Genomic DNA, 25,126 nt, shown 5'->3' on the forward strand with positions numbered 1-25,126 from the left:
AATCTATATTCTCCCTATGTAGATGTTTAGTTTGTGTGCAAATTAAGACTAAATTTAACATCCAGTCATACTTGTACTAGCCCACATCAAGTGTTCAGTAGCCACCTGGTCTAGCTACTGTACTACAGGCAGCTGGAAAATGCTGCCACTGTTACACAAAGATCTACTGGACAGATCCACTGGAAGATCTACTGGACAAAGGTTGCTTATTTTGTCTCTGATCACATTTTATAATGGTTATAAATTACCTTCATAATTGAAGTAAAAATGGAATTATTTATACCTAAGGGAGGCTTTTGCTCTCACGATGGTTTTAGACTGAAGGAAATGCATATCATAGTTTACATTATGTAATGAATGTGCATCATAAATGATCCTCTATATTAAAGGTATTAAAAATTTTATTTTTTAAATAATTGTATTTGTTATTTTTATTTTATGTGTATGTGTGTATTGCCTGAATGTATGTAAGTACACCCATGTCGTGCAATGTCTGCACAGGTCAGAAGAATGTATCATATCCCCTGGAACTGGAGGGATGAATGGTTGTTGGCCACCATGTGGGTGCTGGGAATCAATCCCGGGTCCTCTGCAAGCGCAACCGGTGCTCTTAACCACTGAGCCATCTCTTTAGCCCTTGAATTTTTTATTCTTAAATGAGGAGCTGCACTGAAATTTGTTCACCTTAGCTATCAAATAACATCAAATAACATCACAGGTTACAATATTAGAACACCTTGGGTTAGGCTGCAAATAGCCTCCCCATTATTTGAGGTTTTACTTACCACAAGTTCAGTTATCTACTGGCTAACTGGGAAATTCTAGAAACAAATAGTTCATATTTTTAAATTTCATGCTATTATGACCAATATGGTGAAAATTTCTGCAGTCTTACTCTATCCTGTCCAGAGTATGAGTCATTCCTTTGTCTAGTCTCTCCATAATGTATATGCTACCAGTCTGTGATTAATTCAGTGACCACCTTAGTTACCAGCCAGACTGTAGCAATTTTGAAGTGCTAGCATAAAAGCACCCCTTATTTTACACCAATGCCCCCAAAGTATGAGAACAGTGATGCAATTCAGGTGTGCCAGAGAGAGACCCCAAGTGCCTCCTAAGTGTCACCTCACATTGTCACAAGAAAAATGATGAGTTCTCAAAATAAGATGTTCAAGGGAGACATATTTATGAAGCTTTTGTTACATAATTGTTCTGATTTATTATTAGTTAATGTTATTAATCTCTTTCTATGTCTGACTTTAAATCAAGCTTTATCCTAGGCATGCATGGACAGGAAAAAGCTCAGTACATATAGGGTTTAATTGTTCATGATTTCAGAAACCCAGTAGTGTTCTTTGAGCAGATCCTCCACGGAGGTAAGGGAGCTACTCAGTTCCATCTTCCTTCCCTCCCTCCCTTCCGTCCTTCCCTCTTTCTCTTTCTTTCTTTCTTTCTTTCTTTCTTTCTTTCTTTCTTTCTTTCTTTCTCTTTCTTTCTTTCTTCCTTCCTTCTTTCCTCCCTTCCCCTCCCTCCTTTCCCTCCTCCCTCCCTCCCTCCCTTCCTCCCTTCCCTTCCCTTCCCCTCCCCTTCCTTCCTTCCTTCCTTCCTTCCTTCCTTCCTTCCTTCCTTCCCTCCTTCTTCTCCCATTCTTCTATTTTTCATCTTTTTGTTTATTTTAGTGAGCTCAGCTGGAGTTCTGAAGTTTAAGATATTGATTTCCATCATTTAAATGTCAGAAAAAAACTGTTTCTTTGAGAGATCATTTCATTTTGTAACCCTGGCCTGCCTGGAACGCATAGAAATTCACTTGTCTCTGCCTCCCGAGCATTGGAATTAAAAGTGTCATCGGCATACTCACCCAAATTTCAAAAGATTTTTAAAGATTGTATAATTTATTTATTTGTGTGTGTACTAGTGAACATCAGGGAAGAATTTGCAGGAGGACGGTATCTCCTTCTACCATGTGGGTCCCTGGGGATCTAACTCAGGTTCCCAGGCTTTGCACCTCTACCCTCTGAGCCATCTTGCCCACTGGAAATTTTTAAGACTATGAAATTTGCTTCTTTTTAAAAAAATCAGATCTGGCCGGGTATGGTGGCACATGCCTTTAATCCCAGTACTCAGGAGGCAAAGACAGGTGGATCTCTGTGAATTCAAGATCAGCCTGGTCTACATAGTGAGTTCCAGGCCAGCTGGGGCTACAGAGAGACACTGTCTCAAAAAAAGACCGCCCCCCCATGGAGAGACCCCATCTCAATAAAAGACCCCCCCCCAAAAAAGTCAGATTTGAAAGTACTGGATGTATACCTTTGCAGGGCATATTATTGGATCCTTGAAGGAGCCTCTGTCTTCAGCTGAGGCTTGGGTGTTCACACTTCTTGAGCTGTGATAGCTCCCATCTTTCTCCACTCTCTCCTGCAACCCAACCTCTGAGCACAATGAAACCACTATCCTTAATTACATAGGTATTTGAGTTTGTCTTCTCCCTGTTTGAAGAAGGTTTAGCATCTATTCTGGAAAGATTTGTAATTGCCCAAAGAACTAAATGGTTTGACACAAGAAAAATCAGATTCAGTGATCCTGTCCTATTTCAATTTGAATTATCAATTATTTCATGACTGTTTCCACGGGCTTTTTCCAGTGTTGTGACAGGGCTTGTGATAGTCATCAGGGCGGCTCATTGTTCCCACTTTCTATAGCGTATCTGTTTTAAAGGATATTACATAGACCTGAATGCACAAAGTGCCACGTGTTGAAAAAACTGTTTTTGACAATACGATACATAGTGACATGACTTCCATTTCAATGGATCTGTCTCTCATTCAGTTCTGTATTTTATTGAAAGGTGTGAGTCATGGAGGTTTGTTATTGTTACTAGAGTTGCTGACCCATTTATTTGGAGCCAAGTGGATCACTTAAGACATCTGCATGTCTAGAAGAGAATGCATTCAATATTTACATATGGTTATATAGATTCTTTTGAAAGTCAATTTTGTAAAAGACAAGAATGTTTTGTGCAACCACTGTCAGAGAAATCAACTAAAATCAACTACTTTACAGGACAATGCTCACCTCCTTTCTTGGATATATGTATTTTGTGGTTGTTGTCTTAAATCACAATTTCTCTTTGAAAGATTAACTTGTTAGACATAGTTCATTCTTAACCTATCAAATATTAAAAGGAGGACCTAATGACTCAGTCTACAGTCACAACCAGTCTGGAAGCTGGTTTACCTTGGGTCCAGAGACAGTTTAAGGCCAGCCTAGGAAACTTAATGTGATGGCTTGAATGAGAAATGTCCCCTGTATGTTTGAGTATTTGAATGCTTGGTTCCCTGTTAGGAAGTCATAGAATCTTTAGGAGGTGTAGCCGTATTGGAGGAAGTGTGTCACTGAGGACAGGCTTTGAGAGCTCACAGCTGGGGCCTACTTCCAGTGTGCTTTCTCTGTTTCATATTTGTGGTTCAGGAAGTGAGCACCATACCTGATGCTTGCTGCCATGCCTCCCTATCATGAGGGACTCTTATCCCTCCATAAGCCAAACAAAGTCTTTCTTCTGTAAGTTGCTTTGGGTAATGGTGTTTTGTCACATCAACAGAAGAGCAACTAATACACTTAGGAAAATACTGCCCCAAAACAAAAGGAACAAATGAACAATGACAACAGAGGAAAGAGGACTAGGGATGTAGCTCATTGGTAGAGCACTTGCTTAGCATTTGTTAAGCATTAGATTCAATCTCCATTGTCACTTTGTTGAATTAAAACACATTTTAATTTTGTAAATGACATTTTCTTAGAGTAAAAAATACAAAAATAATTTAAGGAGAATTATGTAGAACATCTTGGCTATTTCCCATTCTATTTACTTTTGGGTCTTGGTAATGGAGAAGCCTTATACATAATTCTATAATGACACATCAACTGAAGATGAATTTCAGATTACACTAAATAAACATGTCTTATAAATACAGTGTGAACAGAGTATGCAACAGGTCTCGCACGACTGAAAACTCAGTCCTCACAGGAGGAGCTTTAATTAATATTTGGGGAATATTTATTATCTTAAACAGCTAAGTACATCTCTTACCTTTGGGTAAAGAAATCTAATCTAAATCAAATCATCTTGAATATTTCAGAGAAATTCCATGTGAACTAATATGACCATCTTTATTTCAGAAATGGAATATAAATACGTAAAATAATTTTTTAAAAGCTAATGTAGAGAGGTAAGTGATCATGCAATGCTGGGGCAGCAGGGAATGGTTAAGGGAAGATTGTTTTTTAATCGCAAGCTTTCGGTTTCCTAACATGGTAGACTCTACTGACCCCTTTTAAAAATGATCAAGGGAAAGAGTAAAGTTCTGGAAGGGCTGGCTTCCAGTAAAGAGTTTGTGGGGAGGAAAGGGCAAACAGCTTTGGCAATTGTGAAGGGCCTATCTTAATTCCCTCCTAGCGGGAATTCAGAGTGGTAAGCTCAAGGCTTCATCAGTCCAGGGCTACAACAACAACAACAACAACAAACCCTGCACAGCTCAAGCAACTGGCTTTGGATCTGATTTTGCACTATCCGACTTAGAAACTGTCCGCAGACACCTGTTAAGGTATTTGATCCTCCTGGCCCAGGAGGATCTGGACAGGTTTCGCCTTCCCGAGACAGCCCAGTTTCTCGAGCTCCAGCCCAAGAGCCTGAGGAGCCCTTTGTCCTCGGTGCCATCAAACTGAGCGCTTTTCTGTGCTCAGGAGCGGATCCAGCTCTCCACCTTCAGAAGGAAATAGGAAGCAACTCTCGGCTGGAAGTGGGATTTGCAGGCGCTGCCAAAGAACCGAGACTCCCGCCTGCCGGCCTCCAGTCAGAGGTCATCCTCCTTGGAGTAGGGGACCGCGGCTCCCTCCCTGCAGCTGGGACTCTTCTTTGCCCTGAACTATTCCCTGCGGATTTGGTGAACTTGGAGCTGGAAAGTGAAGTGAAAGAGTAGCAGCTGCAGAGAGAGGCGGCGGCGAGCGATGGTGCGCTGCGCTGGGTAAGGGTCCGGATGCGCACCGACTACCAGGAGGCAGCGGACACTGCCCACCGGCTCCCTGGTCTGCGAAGCGGTCGTTCCACAGCGCCCGCACCTGTGTCCTTTCCTTCCAGGGTGGGGATCACCTCCGACCCCACCCCCACCTCAGACCCTCCCACCCGCCCCCGCCCACCCTGGGCTGTGCGCGGCGCAGGGCGGTGTCCCCACGCACCGCCCCAGAGGTCCGAGACAGAGCCCGGCAGCACCAGCCTCACCGCTCCGGCTCCTGCAGCTTCGGCACACACTGCTCCAGCGGCTCGGCGGTTCGCTGAACTCAGGCGGTTCGCTGCCGGCTGCCCGGGACCCGTCCTAGTCCTAGTGACAGAACTGAGCCGGTGTTGGGCACCTCCCAGGGCCTCTCCCGGGGACTGTCTAGATAGCCATCGGAGTGGCTGGCTGCACACGTCTACCTTCCACATCTGAACAGAATCGCAGAGCCAGAGCACAAAGTAAGTTCTAACTCCAGTTCACCTTCTGAGAACATCTCCAAAGGAGCCCAGAGTCCAGTACTAGGAAGATGGCATGGGGGAGTGTTCCTAAGGGTAGTCTCTCCTCCAGCCCACGTTTAAATGAAATAAAAATCGGGGCGGGGGGTGGATAAGGGGTAATATGATTGCTCTTCTTTTGCTAGAATTTTTCTTTTCTGCTGAAGGTTCTCAACTCCTCCTTGATAGAGCACTGACAGTTGTTTCGATTATGATTGTTTCCTTAGAAATGAAGCACCGTCTAAAGTGCAAAGTCATCGTGGGGTCCAAAGGAGGTGGTGGTGGACACATTTATGTGAGCATTTATTCATTTCCCCCAGACGGAATCAACCACCGGTAGGAACATATGACAGTCTCGCAGCAGGTCACACTAACATTTAAAAACCATCACAGTAGGGCCGCATCATTAAAAGCTCAATGGCATGTTAAGAGGCAGTGCTAGTGTAGGAGACCTCTCAGAACCTCAAATAAAGGAAAAGGAGGAGTTCAAGGACTTTCTGATGAATATGTTCATCCTTCCACTTAGGCAAACAACCACATCTTGCATGCAGCATTGTTGGAAGTCCCATCTCCCCACATGGCAGGCCTAGCAGGTGAGTAGAGTGGCCTGACCTTTGGGATTTTTCCCTGGGAAAAGATTCCTGGAAATTGTGCTTAATAGGATGCCAAGCTTTACCCACCTGGAACAATCCTGTTGACGAAATAAATTGCAAACCCCACAGATTTCAACATGCAGTCTAAGTACTAACTGCTTTCTGGTTCATTCAAAGCACCTTGAATCTCAAAAGAAAGTCATTCTACAAGTAAATGTTTCTATAACAAATTCTCTAAAGATTTATCTATTCAAGAAGACAGCACCACCCCATAATACTAAGTTTCTTGAAGTGCCTGAATGCCTCATTTTGCCTTATTTCTAGAAGGGACTTTACCTATTTCTGTTTGTGGTTTAACTTGGGGCTTGAGTATGGGAACTTCCTCTGTATTCTCTTTCCCTCCCCTAGTGTCTACTTTTTTCTGAAGTGCTGTCGTGAATGAAAAATTCTCCATTCCGGTTTACACTTTGCCTTAGCTCAGGGTCAGTAGTGTGCTTAAAAACAGCTCATAGTAGTCACAGGCTCATAGATCAATAACCATTCCTGAAGAGAAGTTGTGAATAAAGGGACTTCAGAGTAAAGAAAATAGGACTGAAAAGCAGGAGGGAAATAGTCAGTAAATCAAACACACTCCTACTCCCAGTGCCCTTCAGCTTTGTGCTTACACTCAATTTTGTGTAATCTCCAAACTCCAACCTTTGGCATTTCCTTAATTCTGGTACTGGCTTGTCTGATATGATTAATTGTGCTCTATTGTGTCAACCTCTTAGTCTAAGAGAAATGGTACAGCCTATCAAATACTCAGTGACTTGAATGGCACATTTCCAGTTTCTCTAGCTATTAAAGAACAGGGCAAATGGAAAGAGGGTCTGGTCTATGCAGAACTATCTAGAAAGTACCACTATAGCAAATACAAATGTACGTGGAAAACTCTCAGGGTCCTGTGAGGTGATGGGGACTTTGTGTGTGTGTGTGTGTGTGTGTGTGTGTGTGTAAGAAAGAGAGAAAGAGAGAGATACAGAGACAGAGAGACAGAGGGAGATGGAGAAGGGGGAGAAGGGAAATGGAGAGAAATAGAGATAAGTACTTGAGAAAAGTTTCTTGATAAAGTATACTGATGGACATTTTAAAGGTTACAATCAGGAACTTAATTAAGAGGGTCTTAGGACAAATATCTTGTGGAAGCAAGTATTTGGTTAAAAACAAGAAAATAAATACAAGGCTGTTGTGTCACAGCAAGGAGTCCTGTGTGGTATTATCTTCAGTAAAGAATAGGACCAAAAATATACTTCTTATTGGACAGGTAGAACCAGCTACTATTAAAATCACACTTGTATTTAGCTTCATATTTGTTTTGCCAAATTATCAAGTGGCTTTAATGTACTAGATGATGCACTGGGGACAAACAATGGATTAAGAATATCCAGTTTCTGTCTTCAAAGAGATTGCTATGGCAGGTTGGACAAAGAAAACAATCACAATGTGGCCTGGGGTATGAGCAATATCAGAAGTGAGCATGTGCTTTTAGGGTAGTTGCAGACTTCCTAGTTCACCACAGGGAGGGCAGAGAGGACGGGGAAGACTGAGGTGCTTCTGGAATTGGGGATAGTTCAGTATGACAGAAGTGGGATGCCAAGGGAGATAAGATCAGAGCCTATGTGGTGTTATAGCCTTCAATGTTGTATTAAGGAGCTGAGGTTGGTTTCCATAGACCAAAGATATCATGTTGTATGGATGCAAGTCTTTTAGTAGGAGAGCAAATCAAAGTAAGCTTTGAACAGATCAGGAAACAGAAAATCTATTCAAGAATGTAAAAGAAAAAGAATCAGTGCAGAGAACTGGTTATGTAAATTTTGGGAGCTGAATGTAGGTGAAATTGGGCCTATGTGGGGATTAACAGGAATAGGAGTTCATTACTACTTCAAGTTGGGGTGGGGGGGACTTGGAGGGGAGAGAGTGTAACCCAGTAAGCACATCCAGAGGAAACAATCACAATGGGTGCAGACTGTGGACAGCAGGGCCATGAAGAGCTACGGCGAGCCTCAGCCAAGGGAGGACCACACCTTGGTTTCTTCCTTCCTCATGCCTTTGACTTATTTTTTCTTTTCTAAAAATTTGTTTATGTGTATATGACGGGTGTGTGGTGTGTATGTGTGTGTTCATATGTGTATGAGTGTGAATTCAGGCATGCCACCACACAGGTGGAGGTCAGAGAACAACCTCAGATAATGGTCCTCATCTTCCACCTTTTTTTCTTTCTGACAAAGGGTCTCTCATTGTTCTCTCCTGCATTCACCAGGCTAGCTGCCCATGAGCTTCTGGAAAGTCTGTCTCTCTACCTCCCATCTTGCCGTCTTGCTTAGGCCTAAGTGAGCTGAAATTATAGATGGGTTTTGGAATGCTAATTTTCATGCTTGCATGGCAAGCATTTATCCACTGAGCTAGCTCCCCAGTCCCCTCCTGCTTTAAGTTACCACCAGTTGCCTCCCATTGGTTTAATCCAACCAGCATCCTTATGACTTGGGAGCCTGAAAGTGAGGGTTCTGTGCTGTTCAGCCCTCCAGGGGTAAATGACAGAACAGAGAAGGGAGAGATGGGAAGTGAGCTGGGGCACATCCATCCATCCGTTCAGCATGGTCTGTGAGCTGAATGAGCACAATTCATGGGCCAGTGGGGGTATAGATGCTATTATGATTAAAAAAAAAAACTCATTAAAAGATGTTCTGATTTAATAACAGTAGCCTTTTGTGGCTCTGCATACGGTCATAAGGTGTTCCTCCTAGGATGCTGTATCTGAGTGTTTTTATATACTTAAAAAGAGAATTTATAGTAAAAGCAAATGTATTATTTTAAGCCATCTAGGAACAACTAGAGGAAATAATATGGTCGTGTATGAATTCAGAAAAGCTATTTAATGTCAGAGTAAATTCTGCCAAACAGAACAGAAAGGCCTTAAAGCAGAGATACTACTGTGCTGCCGCTAGACCCAGCATAATTCTTTCTTCATGAAACTGGTTTGTAAATGCTTGCTGAATGCATGCAAAAATAAGTGCAAGTACCTCCAGAGTAGATTGTGCCTAGCTTTACCTGTTTATTTGTTAGTGAGAGAATCAATGAATGAAAGCGAAAGAGAAAAGAGGATAAGCACATGACCAATATTGGGATTATGGTTAAGAAATTGAGTCAAGCAAAACCCATGTGGTAGAAATAATGAGAAGAGACAGGAGGAGGAAAGAGGCCAGTCTGAGGGATCTTTTAAACACTGGGGTCTCTAGGAGACAAGAAAGCCTAAGATGTTCACATCATCTTTAAACTTTAGGGCTTTTAATTAATGCATTGAGTAGAGTAGGTCATACAGGAAGAAAAATACTGGGGTGTGGGGTAGGAGGAAAAAAAAGCACCTGAACATCTATATTTGGGGCTGGAGGGAAGAATTTAGACTTGGGCATATTTTTAATGTAGTATCTTTGTGCAGTTATTCTCTATGTGGCATGGGACATTAAATAAAGCAACTGGTATACATGGGGTTCCATTTTAAACACCAAGTGACAAAGTAGAAAAAACTCAGTGCATTTGTAATACTAACATCTGGGAGGTGGAGACAAGTGGATCCCTGGGACTCACTGGTCAGTCAGCCTAGCCCAGTTGGTGAGTTTCAGGCCAGAAAGATACCCTATTTCAAAAAACAAGGTGAATTGGACACAAAGAACAATGCCTGAGGTTCATAATGGCCTCCACGTATGTGCACACATTTGTGGACTACACACACACACACACACACACACAGAGAGAGAGAGAGAGAGAGAGATCTTTGTGGACTACACACACACACACACACACACACACACAGAGAGAGAGAGAGAGAGAGAGAGAGAGAGAGATCTATTTAAGAATCTACTCAGTGTCCCCTCCAACAGCTATCAAAATACCTGAAAGCAAATCCTGAATCCATCACTCTAGAGTCTAGCCTTGGAAGACAAAAGAAAAATGAGGAGGAACCCAATAGAGGGATGTTTTTGGAAGCCCTTGTCAAGAAACTCCAATGGACTCTCATATGAACATTTGAAAATCACCCTGTTCTGACTTTTTTCTAGTTCCCTGTCTAGAACTTGTAATGCTAAGTACTCTTGCCTTTCCTTCTTCAAAGGGGTACCCCAGTTGCCTCACCCTGCATCCCTGTTCAGCATGGAAGAAGCCAGAGCAGTTTGTGTGCCAATTCCCTATTGGCAATTTGGGTAACCTCTTCAGAGGATGGTGTGACAAGAATAGGAGGTAGGAATTGGCTGGGCAGTTAGGGTAAAAAGACCCGAAAGAAAAGGAGCCAGTTTCTTGGCTAAAATTCACAATGTCCTTGGGCGTCTTAGCAACATACTCTGTTCCAAATGTCAAAAATGTTTAAAATATTTGGGGCTGTTATCTAATTCTTTAAAGATTTTAAGGTTACCTCTTCAGAGGGGGTTATGTTAGAGTAGCGAAAAGCCCCCCAAAAATAAATAAAAGAAGGAGTACATGAAGTTATCAGAAAAAAAGTGATGGGGAGATATGGGAGGAGTTGGAGGGGAGTGAGTGGGCATGGATTTGATCAAAACACCTTATATGCATGTGTGAAATTCTCAATAAATTATTTATTTAAAAAAAGAATCTACTCGGTTCCCCTTATTTTATTCTTCCAAAATTCGGTCGTTTAACACAGGAGTTTCTCCCTTTCCTACACAGTGTGTTGATGTAGATTAAGTTTAGAACAGTTAAGAGGGTAAAACATCCCTTAAATTTAGTCAATTTATACCAATTATAAAATTGATAAAGTTTATTATAGTCGTTCTTTGGTAAATTGGGAATATATTTAGTAGAATTCATAGCAGGGTTCTCTCATATAGAAAAATATGCTTTCTTATCATCATAGTATACATTTTAAAGACCTTGTTTCATTGATTCAGTTATGAATAGACTGACCTAAAGGACTTGCTTTGTTAAGATGTTTTACTATGTGACAGGGATAAGAGCATAGCTATATGGACGAGCTCAGCTCAAATTAAATAAGTCCCTTGGGATAATTCATTTTACTTGTGGTTTCCTGTACCATACATGTTCTTTTCTATTGTAGGTTCTTGCAGTCTTTGTAGGCCAAGTGGAACTGTGCTGAAGATGGGCCCGATAGGTGCAGAGGCGGATGAGAATCAGACAGTAGAAGCGAAGATAGAATTACATGGGCCGGGACACACCACTCCTAGAGGTGAGATGGCCTCTGATCCTGAGCCTGAACTCATAGACAGCACCAAGCTGATTGAGGTGCAGGTGGTCCTCATATTAGCTTATAGCTCCATCATCTTGCTGGGGGTAGTTGGCAACTCTTTAGTGATCCACGTGGTGATCAAATTCAAGAGCATGCGCACAGTAACCAACTTTTTCATTGCCAACCTGGCTGTGGCAGATCTTTTGGTGAACACTCTGTGCTTGCCATTCACTCTTACCTACACCTTAATGGGAGAGTGGAAAATGGGTCCTGTCCTGTGCCACCTGGTACCCTATGCTCAGGGCCTGGCAGTACAAGTGTCTACAATTACCTTGACCGTCATTGCCCTGGACCGTCATCGCTGCATTATATATCACCTAGAGAGCAAGATCTCTAAGCGAATCAGTTTCTTGATCATTGGTTTGGCCTGGGGCATCAGTGCCCTGCTGGCAAGCCCTCTGGCCATCTTTCGGGAGTACTCACTGATTGAGATCATCCCTGACTTTGAGATTGTGGCCTGCACTGAGAAGTGGCCTGGGGAGGAGAAGAGCGTTTATGGTACAATCTACAGTCTTTCCTCCTTGCTGATCCTGTACGTTTTGCCTCTGGGTATCATATCTTTCTCTTATTCCCGTATCTGGAGTAAATTAAAGAACCATGTCAGCCCCGGAGTTGCAAGTGACCATTACCATCAGCGAAGGCACAAAACAACCAAAATGCTGGTGTGTGTGGTGGTGGTGTTTGCAGTCAGCTGGTTGCCCCTCCATGCTTTCCAGCTTGCTGTGGATATTGACAGTCAAGTCCTGGACCTGAAGGAGTACAAACTCATCTTTACAGTGTTCCATATTATTGCCATGTGCTCCACCTTTGCCAATCCCCTCCTCTACGGCTGGATGAACAGCAACTACAGAAAGGCTTTCCTCTCAGCCTTCCGCTGTGAGCAGAGGCTGGATGCCATTCACTCAGAGGTATCCATGACCTTCAAGGCTAAAAAGAATCTGGAAGTTAAAAGGAACAACGGCCCCACTGACTCTTTCTCAGAGGCTACCAATGTCTAAGAAGGCAGGTGTGAAAAACTATGGATGAATTCCGACCAGAGCTGTCAATCTGGTTAGGGAAGGTTCGCTTGCCAGTGCATGCAGACCTCCCATTTTATGGACTAAAAGGCATCTGAATAATAATACAATTCCTGGAAAACTGGCTGGCAGAGCTGAGTTGAAAATTAGAAAATTCAAAGATGAGGTGACACAATGGTTTGCTTACTGATGCTCAGACGCTAGGTTAAAATGTGAACCAGAGCTGTCAATCTGGTTAGGGAAGGTTCGCTTGCCAGTGCATGCCGACCTCCCATTTTATGGACTAAAAAGCATCTGAATAATAATACAATTCCTGGAAAACTGGCTGGCAGAGCTGAGTTGAAAATTAGAAAATTCAAAGATGAGGTGACACAATGGTTTGCTTACTGATGCTCAGACGCTAGGTTAAAATGTGAAGAAAAGAGATAAATACTTTTGACTGTTTTCCCAGAGTGAAGAAAACTTGAACAACGGAATTGACATTATCATCATGGCTAAAAGGTGGAGGTAACTTTCGAAGCCCAATGGTCCTGCGCTAGGAATGCTGTGGACCGCAGTGCTCCCTCCTCATCTGATAAAAAGTTACTGAATACGAATTTCCCTAGGGCTTTCCATTATCCTACTTTAATTTTCTTGTTCTTCCTAAGATGAAATCCAAATTAGAATGACATGGATAAACAGTGCTTGTTAACTAATGGAGTGACTTTAAGATAACTTTAAGAAAATAAACTGAAATTGGGTATATGATTAATATTTAAGAATTGATGGGGGAAATTCTTAATGCTCAGTGCGTATAACACACACACACACACACACACACACACACAGTCACATGCACACACCACACATGCACTTTTTTGTAAAAATTTTTGATTCAGAATCAAAGACTGAAATTCTTAGACTTAAAAGATATGTAAACCCTAACTTCACTACTTATTTCGAGTTATTCCTGTTTTATATAGATACTATTTAGATAACAAGTAAGCAACTGAATCCTTTTGCTTATTGTTAATTTTTATAAACTTTTGGACCTATATAACTTCTGTTATCATTCCTGTAGTAGAAAAGTTCAGACTAAAATTTAAATTAGGCTGGAAAATAATTTTATGGCATTTGGTAACATTTCATGATTAGTTGTAAGCAACTTTTGCACAATCACATTGCCATATTATGCTCCCAGAGCATGCACTATTACTGTCTTTGGAGTTCATCTTCCATAGACCTAGTTACAATTAGTAGAAATGTGATTTCATTAACGTGGACCCATCTGGTAAAAAAATCCTAGAAACACTGGATTCGTTCTACTTTTAATGTTCTGTTTCAAAAATATTTCACGTGTTTTTTCTTTTCAAAATAATTATCTATATTTTTGGATAACATGAATATGCCTCTAACTGTAACTAGTGGAGTATAGATGCGGTAGTATTTTTCATTTAATGAGTACAATTTCAACAGTGCCCAACCAAAGATGCTAAATCTGTATTATGTTCACAAAATAAAAAGTAAATGAGATATTAAAACAGTAGAATTTATATGGATCTGTTAAAATATTTTCAAGTTAGGCATATTTTTGTAAATATGACAGAATTTGTTAATATATTCCTTACATTTTAGAGCTATTCAACATGAGTCTCATGCTGAGTTATACTATTATTTTTATGGATGTATTTAAAATTCATACTACAGCTCTTGGTAAATTCCTTTCGTGACTGAAATAAAAGATTGATCTTAAAGTGAACTATACTTTTGGAATGCTGAAAAGGGAATGAAAACAATAAAAGTTAAATTAGAAGCAAGACATACTAAGAAGTCAACAAAAATAATGTGTATCTGAAATGTATCATATAATATAGAACTTATTTTTCTGTTGGACTACCACACAGGGGTCTAAAGATAAGCTTTTTGCATTTTGCATAGAAATTACTTTGCTTAAGATGTTAAGAGAATTTTATTCTCCTTGCAGAATTCTTACACTGAATGAAATGTGTATGTTACTGTGTTTCCTGCCTTGATGGGGAATTATTAGAATACACTTAATGATTCAATTAACATATATATGATCTAGTTCACTATGTCAGTTCATTAATAAAATATCTTTTATGTAGTGATTTTAATGTTAAAATAAAAAGAACTTGGGGAATTAGAGAAATCGTGTAGAGTTTCCATCTAGCTCTTCTTCCATTTTATAACTGGATCTGGTCACTGGATATCCCTGTGAGTGCCTTTGGGATCCACATTCTGAGAATACTTCCGCCTTCATTTTCAGAAAAGACCTTTTCCTTGAATTTCAGACTTGTTCCTCTGTTAGCTGACAAGACAGGTCTGCAAAGGTCCCACCAATAGATCAAATCCAGTATGTCTCAAGCAGACCAGTTGAGTCCATGACCCCGCTCCTTTCGCCAATATACTGCATATCAGTTCCCAAGACCTTAATGCCTGGAGTTATCTTTGACTCTCTTCTGCCTTTATTTCACATACCCAATCAATTCCTTCATTTTAGTATAACTTCTAAATGTCCCTTGAATCAATTCACTTTTCCAGTTCCTACCATACTGATTATCTCCCAGATCTGTATTATCTCTTGTCTAAGTCACGGTAGTATCTTCCCAATTGTTCTCTATCTTATCATTCATATACAACCCTATTTATCTACTAGCTAAAGAAATTTTTAAATTTTCATATACAACCCAATATTTATCTACTAGCTAAAGAAAATTTTCAAAATTGAGGTTTTATCAAATCCTTGTTCTGATTAAAACTTTTCCAGTATCCTCATAATTCTTAAAATAAACTAAAAAAATTTCATAACTTGGAAAGCTATTTAGCTTTATATTAGGCGTCTCTAAAGGAACAGAATCAATGGAGTTCATACATAAATATAATAGATCATTCATTAGATTGGCTCACATGATCAGAGACTAGATATCTCACAATGATAACCTTGAGGCCAGACAGCCAGGGAGGCCAATAGTTTCTCAGTTCAAGAAGCTGAAAGCCCCAGAACAGGGAATGATGCAGCCCCAAGCAGAGGCTGAAGGTCTGGAGAGTCACTGGTATGAGGTCACTGTGAAAGGCTGAAGAAATTGGAGCCGAAGTGCCTGGGTCATGACAGCAGCTGTAAATGCACTCACTGAGGAAGAACGGATCTTGTACATGTTAGCTGACTTTCTTTTCTTCCAGTTTTATCCCACCAGAGCCTCAAGCCTATTGGATGGTGCTGCTCACATTCAGGGAAACCTTCTCAAGTAAACCACGAAGATTAATCATTGCAATATCTGGTTGTGCCTGAATGCTTTACCTCATGTGCATTTTCCTTTCTCTTGTGATTATTGCTAGATTGTAAGCATCATGAAGTCTTCAACTTCCTGTGAAGCTGAGAATGAACTTGAACCTACACCTCCCACGTGCTGGAGTTACAGGTGTATTTTACTGTGCCCTGCTTAAAACCTAGATTTTGAAATAAATATTAATGATTTGAAGGTAGCTCGACAATGTAGTAAACCATAAACTTTTCCCATTTTATCATACACCTTCTAGGAAAGTAAGGTATTACTATACAGGAGTCCAGGAATGATGCTTACTTATATAGGACAATATTGGGGATTTTTGAATTTTGTTTTGCCTTATTTTTCATTTGAGATTTCCCCCTTCTGAGGTGACTTTGGGTTGTGTCAAATTGACACAAAAGGTAACCAGCACATCCCTGGATGGAATGCAGATATGGCACAATTTTTGTTGAGCTGGAGTTCTTAAGGGAAAAAAATGACAGAAATCCAAATGCTGTACTGGAAAGCTTTAAAGCTGGAACCACAGTTCATAGGAGACATAAGCAAAATTAAGCAATACAAGTGAAAAAGATAAATTTTGTTCTAGGGGTAACAACGATTTTTTTCAGAATATACAGTGTATATTTCTACCATACAAGAAAGTTTACTGTGGGTGAAGATTGTTTGCTAGTACCCAGGTTTGTCTGATAGAGTAGCAAGGGCCACAGTAGGGCCTGTCAGAACCAGTGATCTGGCTCCTGAGGCAGGCACAGTGGCAGCAGGGCGATTCTTAGACCTGAGCCGGGTTGAACAGCTCAAACCAACCTTGCTGAGGCAATTGACTGGGGAGATGCACAGTGGCTCTGTGGTGGCAGCAATAGGAGGAGGTGTGGTGGCTGTCAGAAAATGTCTGTGGATTACAGAGGGCTAGATCAGGTGGTGTCTCCCATTTGTGTCATTGTTCCCAATATTGCTCCTCATGTGTGTGTGTGTGTGTGAGTGAGTGTGTATGTGTGTGTTTTCAAGTGTGTGGGTGCATGTTTGTGTACAGGTGCAAGTTCACAGTACATCTGTGGACTTGCCTGTGGAGGCCAGAAGTCAACTTGGGTGTCTTTCCACCTTGTTTTTTGAAAGTGTCTCTTACTGGAGCTCACCAAATGGGCTAGACTGGCTACCTAGAAATCTTCTGTCTCTGTCTTCCCAGCTCTGGGATTAAAGTGCAGGCTTCCATGCCCAGCTTTTTAATGAGGGTTACAAGGAATCATACTCATGTTCTCAGGCTTGTGCAGCAAGCACTTTACCAGCTAGGTCATCTCCCTGTTCACCAATATTGCTTCTCTTATGAAACAAGTGATAAAATAGATCTTTCCGTACCCCGCTGAACCTTCCTAACACTTCTTTATTAGTATCTCTGTAGCCATGCAAGTCCAACTTACATTTACTGGAATGGATGGTGGTGGTCCTTCAGAGATCCTGCAGACCACCTGTGAAAAGGTTTCATTACCTAATGCTACCTTTGAGTGTTTTACAGATTTGTAAAAGCATCTGGAAGAATAGCAGATACCACACATAAGAGTTTACATGAATGCATTATGTGTGAAAGGGAAAATACATTTCTAGAAGCTGTACGTTGTAGAACTAAAACGCCAGGGCCAGGGGTGGGAGACCTCTCCCTGTGAGTTGTGAGCTGGGAGGCCCTCAAGGCCCCATAAACCGTAAAGGCTACTGATACTGCTGTTGGTTACATGCCGGAAATATATGGTAAGTTTTTATTGCATGCTTTGGCTGTACAACGTCAAGAAATCAGGCTGGAACAGAACTGAAGGATCCCACCCTAGTGGTGTCACACAGACACACACATGGAGAAATATTGGGTACAGTGTCCCTCTCCATGGCTATTCATACATGTGAGGGAGAATTGTTATTGACAGTCCTGATCAGCTATGGACCCTGGAGTACTAACATGCCAGAGCAAGCTGTGCCTGTTAGCACAATAGTGGCACAGCTGTTTTGCAATTTTCTCAGTAGATATAAGGCCCACTCTGCAGTAAGGAAGTACATTCTCTAATCTAAAGCAAAAGTTCGTGGTTTAGGAGATCAATAAGCCCTAGGGGAGAGGCCAATGTCATTGTTTTTTTTCAATGGATGTGATGGTTCAGTCAGGGATTGCCTTGTAAACATTTGTGCTTATGCCCATAGATTACACTGCCCCAGGCAGTCATGGAGGGAGACTTCTTTTTGTGATGCATGGTGTACTGCAAAGACTCATAACAGTCTTCCTTTTGAGAATAAGAGACCATTGCTGCTGCTGCATAGTGGCCTAATGCTCAGCTACAGATAGAAGAAAATAATCAGACCTCTATATCACCCTTTCCTAGGCTTAGGGAAGAGAAGAGGGGCCAAAAAGAATGTAAGAGCTGGAGGAAGGGCTAGACTGTTGGATGGGTGCTTCCTATGAACTGAAACATTCCTTTCTGGAGAGACACTCATAAGACTCAGGTAGTAAACAAAATGTACAAGTCCCAGGAAGTAACCAATCCTTACAGGGCTCAGGAGGCTCCAGAAAGCTACTGGGTTCAGAAGGCCCTCCTCAAGGTAATGTAAGCAATAACACTTGCTGAAGAGAGAAGACTATCCCACTGGCTGAGTTTCCTGTGAGTTGTGCAGGAAACTCAGGCATGCAGCCTTCATGAGTTAAGCATACCAGAGAGGGTTTTTCAGTGATGCAGTTTCCTTTATGTCACCAATACTCTTTGAATGACCCCAGTAAAGTCAACGGTTCACTAGGCTAGACTTCAGTGGAATGGTTCTTTGATATGCTGTCAGTGCCCCATTTGGGGTGGATTAATATTTTTTAAGTCTCCCCAGGAAAAATCATGCAGCACAATCGCACAAGGGAAGGAATTTTTGTCAAGGAAAGCATTAAGAAAGACTGATATGGGGGTTTTATTACTGGAACTTGTTAGACTCTTGGGGTCAGATGAAGTCATAGAATTAGTAGCCCACAGGTTAACACAATTCATTGAAAACTGTAATTCCAACTTTTGTCAATTCAAGAATATGTTACTGAATGGAAGTGCAAATGCCTAACCCAGAATCTAATCTTTACAATTAAAGTACTGGCAAATTTTAACACTTGAACAAATTATTTGCAAAGCAGCACATAGTTTCTAACAATACAGTAGTATGCTGTGTCATTGATATTAAAAAGTGCTATGCCTTTAATCCCAACACTCGGGAGGTGGGGGCAGAGTCAGGCAGATCTCTATGAGTTCAATGCCAGCCTGGTCTACATAGCAAGTTCCAGGCCAGTTGGGGCAACAGGGAGACTCTATCTCAAAAAGACCAGATGATAAAATAAAATAAAATAAAAAATAAAAAGTGCTATTTATATTCACAACTAAAGGGAAACAATAGCAAGTCAACAATTGTTTTTCTTCACCTTTTTACTTACATAGAAAATAGCATAAATTATCTAAAAATAAGTTAGACATATGCACACATATTACATAATGTACTCTGCCATCCAATACCATACAGTATCTGCGCATGGAGCATTCAGCTGCATAAAGCTAGTGATAACCCCTTTTCCGATCAGCACATTCATTTCTGTCATCATCTTTACAGAAGAAACTGTCCCTCAGCTGTGGATGGGGCAGTGTGGAGACAAGAGCATGTACTCTGGAAAAGGAACAAAATTATTTGAATAGGTACAGTTTAAAATGTTTGTTGGTGAAGGTAGCCTATGTAATTCAACCTGTTAATAATCAAATGTCACAGATATTTAACTAGTGTTTCAAGTTACAAATGATTAGTATCTATTAGGGCAGAATAAGCTGACCTCACTCTTGAAGCCATGTCTGACTTCTGGGGGACCTACTGTTCAGTCCGTTATTTCTGTTCTTTGGTATAAGAAAGTCATTATTGTGTTTCCAGTGTAATCAAGGAGTGAGAAATAAGATTACAGGGTCATACCTAGGGTTAAGACTGCTGGCTACATGGTGTATATTAAATTAGATTCAAATTCCATCAGTGAAAATAATCTGTGCTGATTCCAGGATCCATAGACCCTGACATGTGCAGGGATGTAACAAGAAGATAAAGATGAACAGAGACACACTTTTATATTTGTTGGAATAGTAAGAAAGGATGGACACTGAAGGATTGTTTCTGCCATTTGTTCCTGAAAAATACTTTACTAGAAATGAAAACTTCCTACTTGCAGAGACAGCCCTGTTTATACAATTGCCTCCATGGTTTTAGTCAAAGGCACAGAAAACCTCACAAATGGACAAATAATGGTACACTTAGTAGCTTCAGTGCTCAAGAACTCCAGAAGACTAAAACAAATCTGGTTTTCTGCTAAGATAAGAATTTTATATTTACTTCTGGTGTTTGGATCTACAGTCCAAAATTAGATGTAGGAATTCCTTACCTATGAGAATACTCATGAGAAGTATTTATAATTGTGACTATATTCCAAGGCAAAGTAAAGTCAAAGTAAAACATAATTACAGTCATAAATAGTAGACTGTTTTTAAAGGATGGTCCCTAGAAGTTACTTTTTCATAGTATATCATTAGTAGGTAAGGATGGTGGAACAATCAGCATTATGTTGGGGTAATATTTTTACACAAAACAAGAATATATTTTAAGTAGTTTTAACACTAGTGCTAATTGTTTATAATGGTGTAGTGACCATCTGTTGTCATTTTAATGCATCCTACCAAGAATTGAGTGTTGAAATTTAATAGGCAGTGTGACACTATTGAAGGGTGATTAGGTCATGGAGGTATAAAAGAGGCCGCATGCAACTGGCAGTGTTTGGCTTTTGCACCTTTTAGCTCTACCATAGCATTCTTTCCCTTGAGAGAATGTGATAGTAAGGTACTGTCTTAAGAGTGCAGAGAGGTACTCACTATATAAGCACCTGTTGGTATGTTGTTCTTGACTGTTCCAACTCATACAATTTTGAGAAATACAATTTTGTTGTATATAAAAATAGCCAGTCTGAGCTAGGCATAGGAGCGTACACCTGTAAATTTCAGCACTCAGGAGGCAGAGGTCAGAGGATTCCTTCAAGTTTGAGGTTAGCCTGATCTACATGGCAAGACCCTGTCTCAAAAAGTCAAAGCAGCACAAAAAAATAGTCTTAGGAGTTTGTTATAACAGCACAAATTGATTAGCATAATTTTATAGGCATTTTTCTTTAATCATTAGGACCATCAAATACATTTAGAAGCCTTTGATAAATAAATCTTCATTTTTAAGTTCTCGAGCAAGGTTTAGTGGTTGAGATCATATCCAAATAATCCTTAAATTTCTTATACACCGAATACAGAATCTTATATCAGATAATTATTGGAAGTCTTCAAGCTGCTTGTAATGGGAGGCTGGTGTTTCCTCCCTCTGGGTTACCTGGCATCCCAGGTTCAGGGTGCGTGTGTGGGTGGAGGGCTTCATTTCAGCATCCACATCATTCACATAGTCTCTTTTTCTTTCCTTGATAAAGCAGGGCCAACACTCTCAATATGATATTGGACTTTGTGGTACTTATTTTGATTGTTTAGTCACATTTTAAGCTTTAAAAAAATTGTGCACTTAATACATCTTCATCCTATTTAGATCCTTTCCCCTTTCTGCACCCCCATACGTCCTGTTGTTTTCATGATTTCATGCATTCTGTTACATATGTTAAGGCCAATGGAGTCAAGTTTGGGTTCCCAAATGTCCCTGTAAATTCATCTGCTGGAACCTGATCAATCCATCTAGCATCATTCTCTTAAAGAAGAACAACTCTCCCTCACCCAGCAGTTATCAGTTGCCAGTAGTTCCTCAGCTACAGTTGGGGCTTCTAACCCATTTCTCCAGTTCTGTGCTGGGTTTTGGACTGGTTTGAATTTGCCTGGATCTTGTATATGTTGTCACCATTGCTTTAAGTTTATACAAACATGTTCCCAACTGCATGAAAAACTCTGTTTCCTTGTGATCATCCACCCCTGGCTTTTACAGTCTGTCTGTGCTATCTTCCACAATTCTTCCTGATTCCTGAGTGGCAGATGCTTTAATGTAAGACTCCTCTTTAGGGACTCACACTCTGCAGTTTCTTAGTCTCTGCATTTTGGCCAGTTGTGGCTTTCCATTTGATAACATTCTGACTGAACATACTTTGTCCATAAGCATATTATTATTAATATTATTATTAGATTTTTTGAGACAGGGTTTCCCTGTCGTCCCAGCTGGCCTGAAACTCACTATGGAGACCAGACTGACCAGGAACTCACAGGGATTCGCCTGGCTCTGCCTCCTGAGTGTTGGTATTAAAGGCATGAACCCACACCTGGCTTTAATTATTTGTTTATTTATCTATTTATTTGTTTATCTATTTATTTATTTTTGAGACTGTATCAAGTAGCCCAAGCCAGCTTCAAAGTTACTATCCAAGGATGATCTTAACTCCTGATCCTCCTGCTCCATCTTCCAAGTGCTATTGTGTACCACCACATCTGGCTTCCATCAGCGTATTCTCAAGACTGGTTATGAGACTGCAGCAAAGTTTAAGTTGGGCTCATTGAAAACTCCTGGCTTGAAACAAATAAGCATTCCCACAGGTGGAAGCCTAAAGGATGAGCATGCAGCAATAACGCCCAAAGCTGAAGCTGGAGAGTTCACCTAGGTCCAAAGCAGCAGTCTAAAGAGGACATGAACGTTAAGGGTCAGAATCTAGATATGAACTAGTTTACACCATAAAGAGGTCACAGAGGAGAGGGCAAGATTTGAGAAATGGTCACTCCAGTGTGGGTATCTAACACCAAGTCCAGCTCTCTTGACTCAGGTGGAAAACTCTCCTGTGGGTTCAATATTCTCACAACAGCAATGCTCTTGCTTCTAGTTACTACCACCCCAAAGCTCTCATAAGTCTCAACAATAAAACATTTTAACCTCACCATTGATATTTGTAGCTAGGACACCATTCTTTTAATAAATAATTATATGATGAGGTTATTGAGCCTTGTTTAGCTAAGTCCTCTGATAACTGGCTCCTGTTCTTTCCGTGGAACGAATTGTATGTAAGGATGATTCCTTGAAAGGGTTTGTGTTTTGTGGGAAGGGAAACATGGATAGGAAGTCCCACCTGAAGGGGAAGCATCGGCAAAGAATGTAAGGGAACAAACCAGAACAGTACCCACCATTGGAAATTTCTAGTCCAACTAGATGGGGTAGGTCCAATGAAAGCCTACTTGCTGGAAGAATCCCCATGTGTCTTCAACATCACTGAGATCCTAGCCTAGTCCTCAGGACTTGGGACTCAGCCCCTAACCCTTATCATTCAATTTAAATGAAACACAGTGAAATGCATAGAGGTTTAAATTGAATTATAGACTTGTTTTGTCTTTGGCAGTTTTTATACCTGGGGATTTATCCACATTGTTGAGTATAATATTTATTGACTTTTTCTTTTGAAATTGAGGTGTCATATTAAACTATTTGAGAATACCACATTTTCCCCAGTTTACTCTTGGCAGATATTTAGATTATTAAATTTTTGGTTATTATTGTTCCATCTAAATTAGGTTCATCTCTTCTGTTGATTGAAGAATTAAGGACAGAGAGAAATTTGTGCCAAAGCTAAAGTAAGATTAGCAAGAAGTATAAATTCCTTGAAGAAGAAGGGCCGTTGGGAGTCAGTTGTTTTCCAGACTGCCAGCAGACTTCATCCCTGGTGCCCCCTGTCTCCCTTTTGCCTCCCCATTGACTGGTCAACCAGTTTCCATGCTCTGCCCTCCTCAGGACTTGGTGTCCCGCCTCTATATACTCAACTTATTGCCTGGAAATTGGATTCCTCTAAATTCAGAGCAGGGGCTCAGATTGAGCCAGTTCTCAATCGAGCCTAGTCCAGGAATAAATACAGGGCTCAGTCCTGGCCTGAGTACAGAAATCCTTGGGAGAAAGCTTTCTTCTGACCCCCGGGACCCAGGCTTGGAGAGAGCTGGCTAGCAAGTTTCAAGGAGGAGGAACAATCAGAAAGTAAGAACAAAGGTCAGTCATGTTCCTCCAGTGGCCATGATTAAAATGATCATAAACTCTATGTCTCGGATCTTCTGTGGACATATATTTCCGTGCACATTACAAAGGTGCCTAGAAATTGAATTCCTAAGTCGGTATGTGATGATTTATGTAAGAAATGTCTGATGACGGGAAGATTTCCTACATTAGTTCACCACTTGAAACCTGAAGGATCCGCTGCCTAATACTTTGTGCACTTGGTATTGTTAGTGTGTTTGATTTTTAAAGGGTGGGATCCCTCTCTTCTTTAGATTTGCATTGCTTGGTGACAATCACTTCTGAAATGCTTATCCATAATTCATGTGGGTTTTGACAAATGGCTATTTGCTTCCATTGGTTATTTTAAAAATTTTTTAAATTATTTATGCTGTCAGTTTCATCTTTTGAGAGTTGGGATAGCTCTTTTTAAAATACGGATATGTGTGTGTGTTGTGTATATGTGTATATATGTATATATGTACTATAAGACATGGGACTTCACAAATGGTGACAAAGTTCACTTTATCATTTTCCTTTAAATATTAACTTTTCATTTCCTCTCTTTCTTTCTTTCTTCTTTCTTTTTTTGGTCTTTTTGAGACAGGGTCTCCCTGTAGCACCTGCTGGCCTGGAACTTGCTATGTAGACTAGGCTGGCCTTGAACTCACAGAGATCTGCCTGCTTCTGCCTCCTGAGTGCTGGCTTTAAAGGCATGCACCACCATGCCCAGCTCGTGTTCTTTCTAAGAAAAGTTTGCCTGCTCCAAGGCAGGAAAGATATCTGTTTTTCTTAGAAGTTTATAGTTTGAGCTTTCATATATATAACACTGATTCATTTTACTTTATATTTGTGCTTACTTGCTTTTCATATTTTAATGCAATTCTTCTGGCAATCATTAAAAAGTTTCCTAGAATCTTTGTTAAAAATCAATTTATACCTTGAGACATTTTCTAGGCTCTTCTGTTGATCTGCTATACCAGCGTCACCTGATCTTGGTTGCCATATATCGGAATATTCAGCAATTATCTTCCAAATTTGCTCTTTCATAATATCAGGTTGGGTATTCTTAGGCCTTTGCATTTTCGCATAAATTTTAGATCTGAACTGTAAATTTTTGTATGAAAACACGCTAGTCTAATGACTGAGGGTACATTGACTCTTCAGTTTAATTTATAAAGAATGGGCACCCTAACAATATTGTTTATTCTTTGATGTTTATCTTATTTTACGAAGGATTGTCACATATTAATGGTGCAAACTAATGAGTTTTGTTATGAGGTTTTTATCAATGTATAGAATTGATTTGACCTGCATTCATTTCTCTATTACTCGCCCCTATTCTCTTTTCTCTTCCTGAGAATCCCTTT

General features: G+C 40.6%; 1 protein-coding gene across 1 annotated transcript; it reads left to right on the forward strand.

Moving 5' to 3' along the window:
• The first annotated feature begins 5,460 nt into the window (after positions 1–5,460).
• Npy2r (neuropeptide Y receptor Y2) lies at positions 5,461–12,891 on the forward strand. Its single transcript, XM_008854293.1, has 3 exons — positions 5,461–5,509; positions 11,243–12,651; positions 12,852–12,891. The coding sequence occupies exon 2, from the start codon at positions 11,284–11,286 to the stop codon at positions 12,427–12,429; it is 1,146 nt and encodes a 381-aa protein (XP_008852515.1). The 5' UTR covers positions 5,461–5,509; positions 11,243–11,283; the 3' UTR covers positions 12,430–12,651; positions 12,852–12,891.
• Positions 12,892–25,126: the final 12,235 nt, after the last annotated feature.

The sequence above is a fragment of the Nannospalax galili genome, unplaced genomic scaffold, assembly GCF_000622305.1.
Source record: "Nannospalax galili isolate Female #2095 unplaced genomic scaffold, S.galili_v1.0 scaffold305, whole genome shotgun sequence".
In the NCBI taxonomy this organism is placed as follows: domain Eukaryota; kingdom Metazoa; phylum Chordata; class Mammalia; order Rodentia; family Spalacidae; genus Nannospalax; species Nannospalax galili.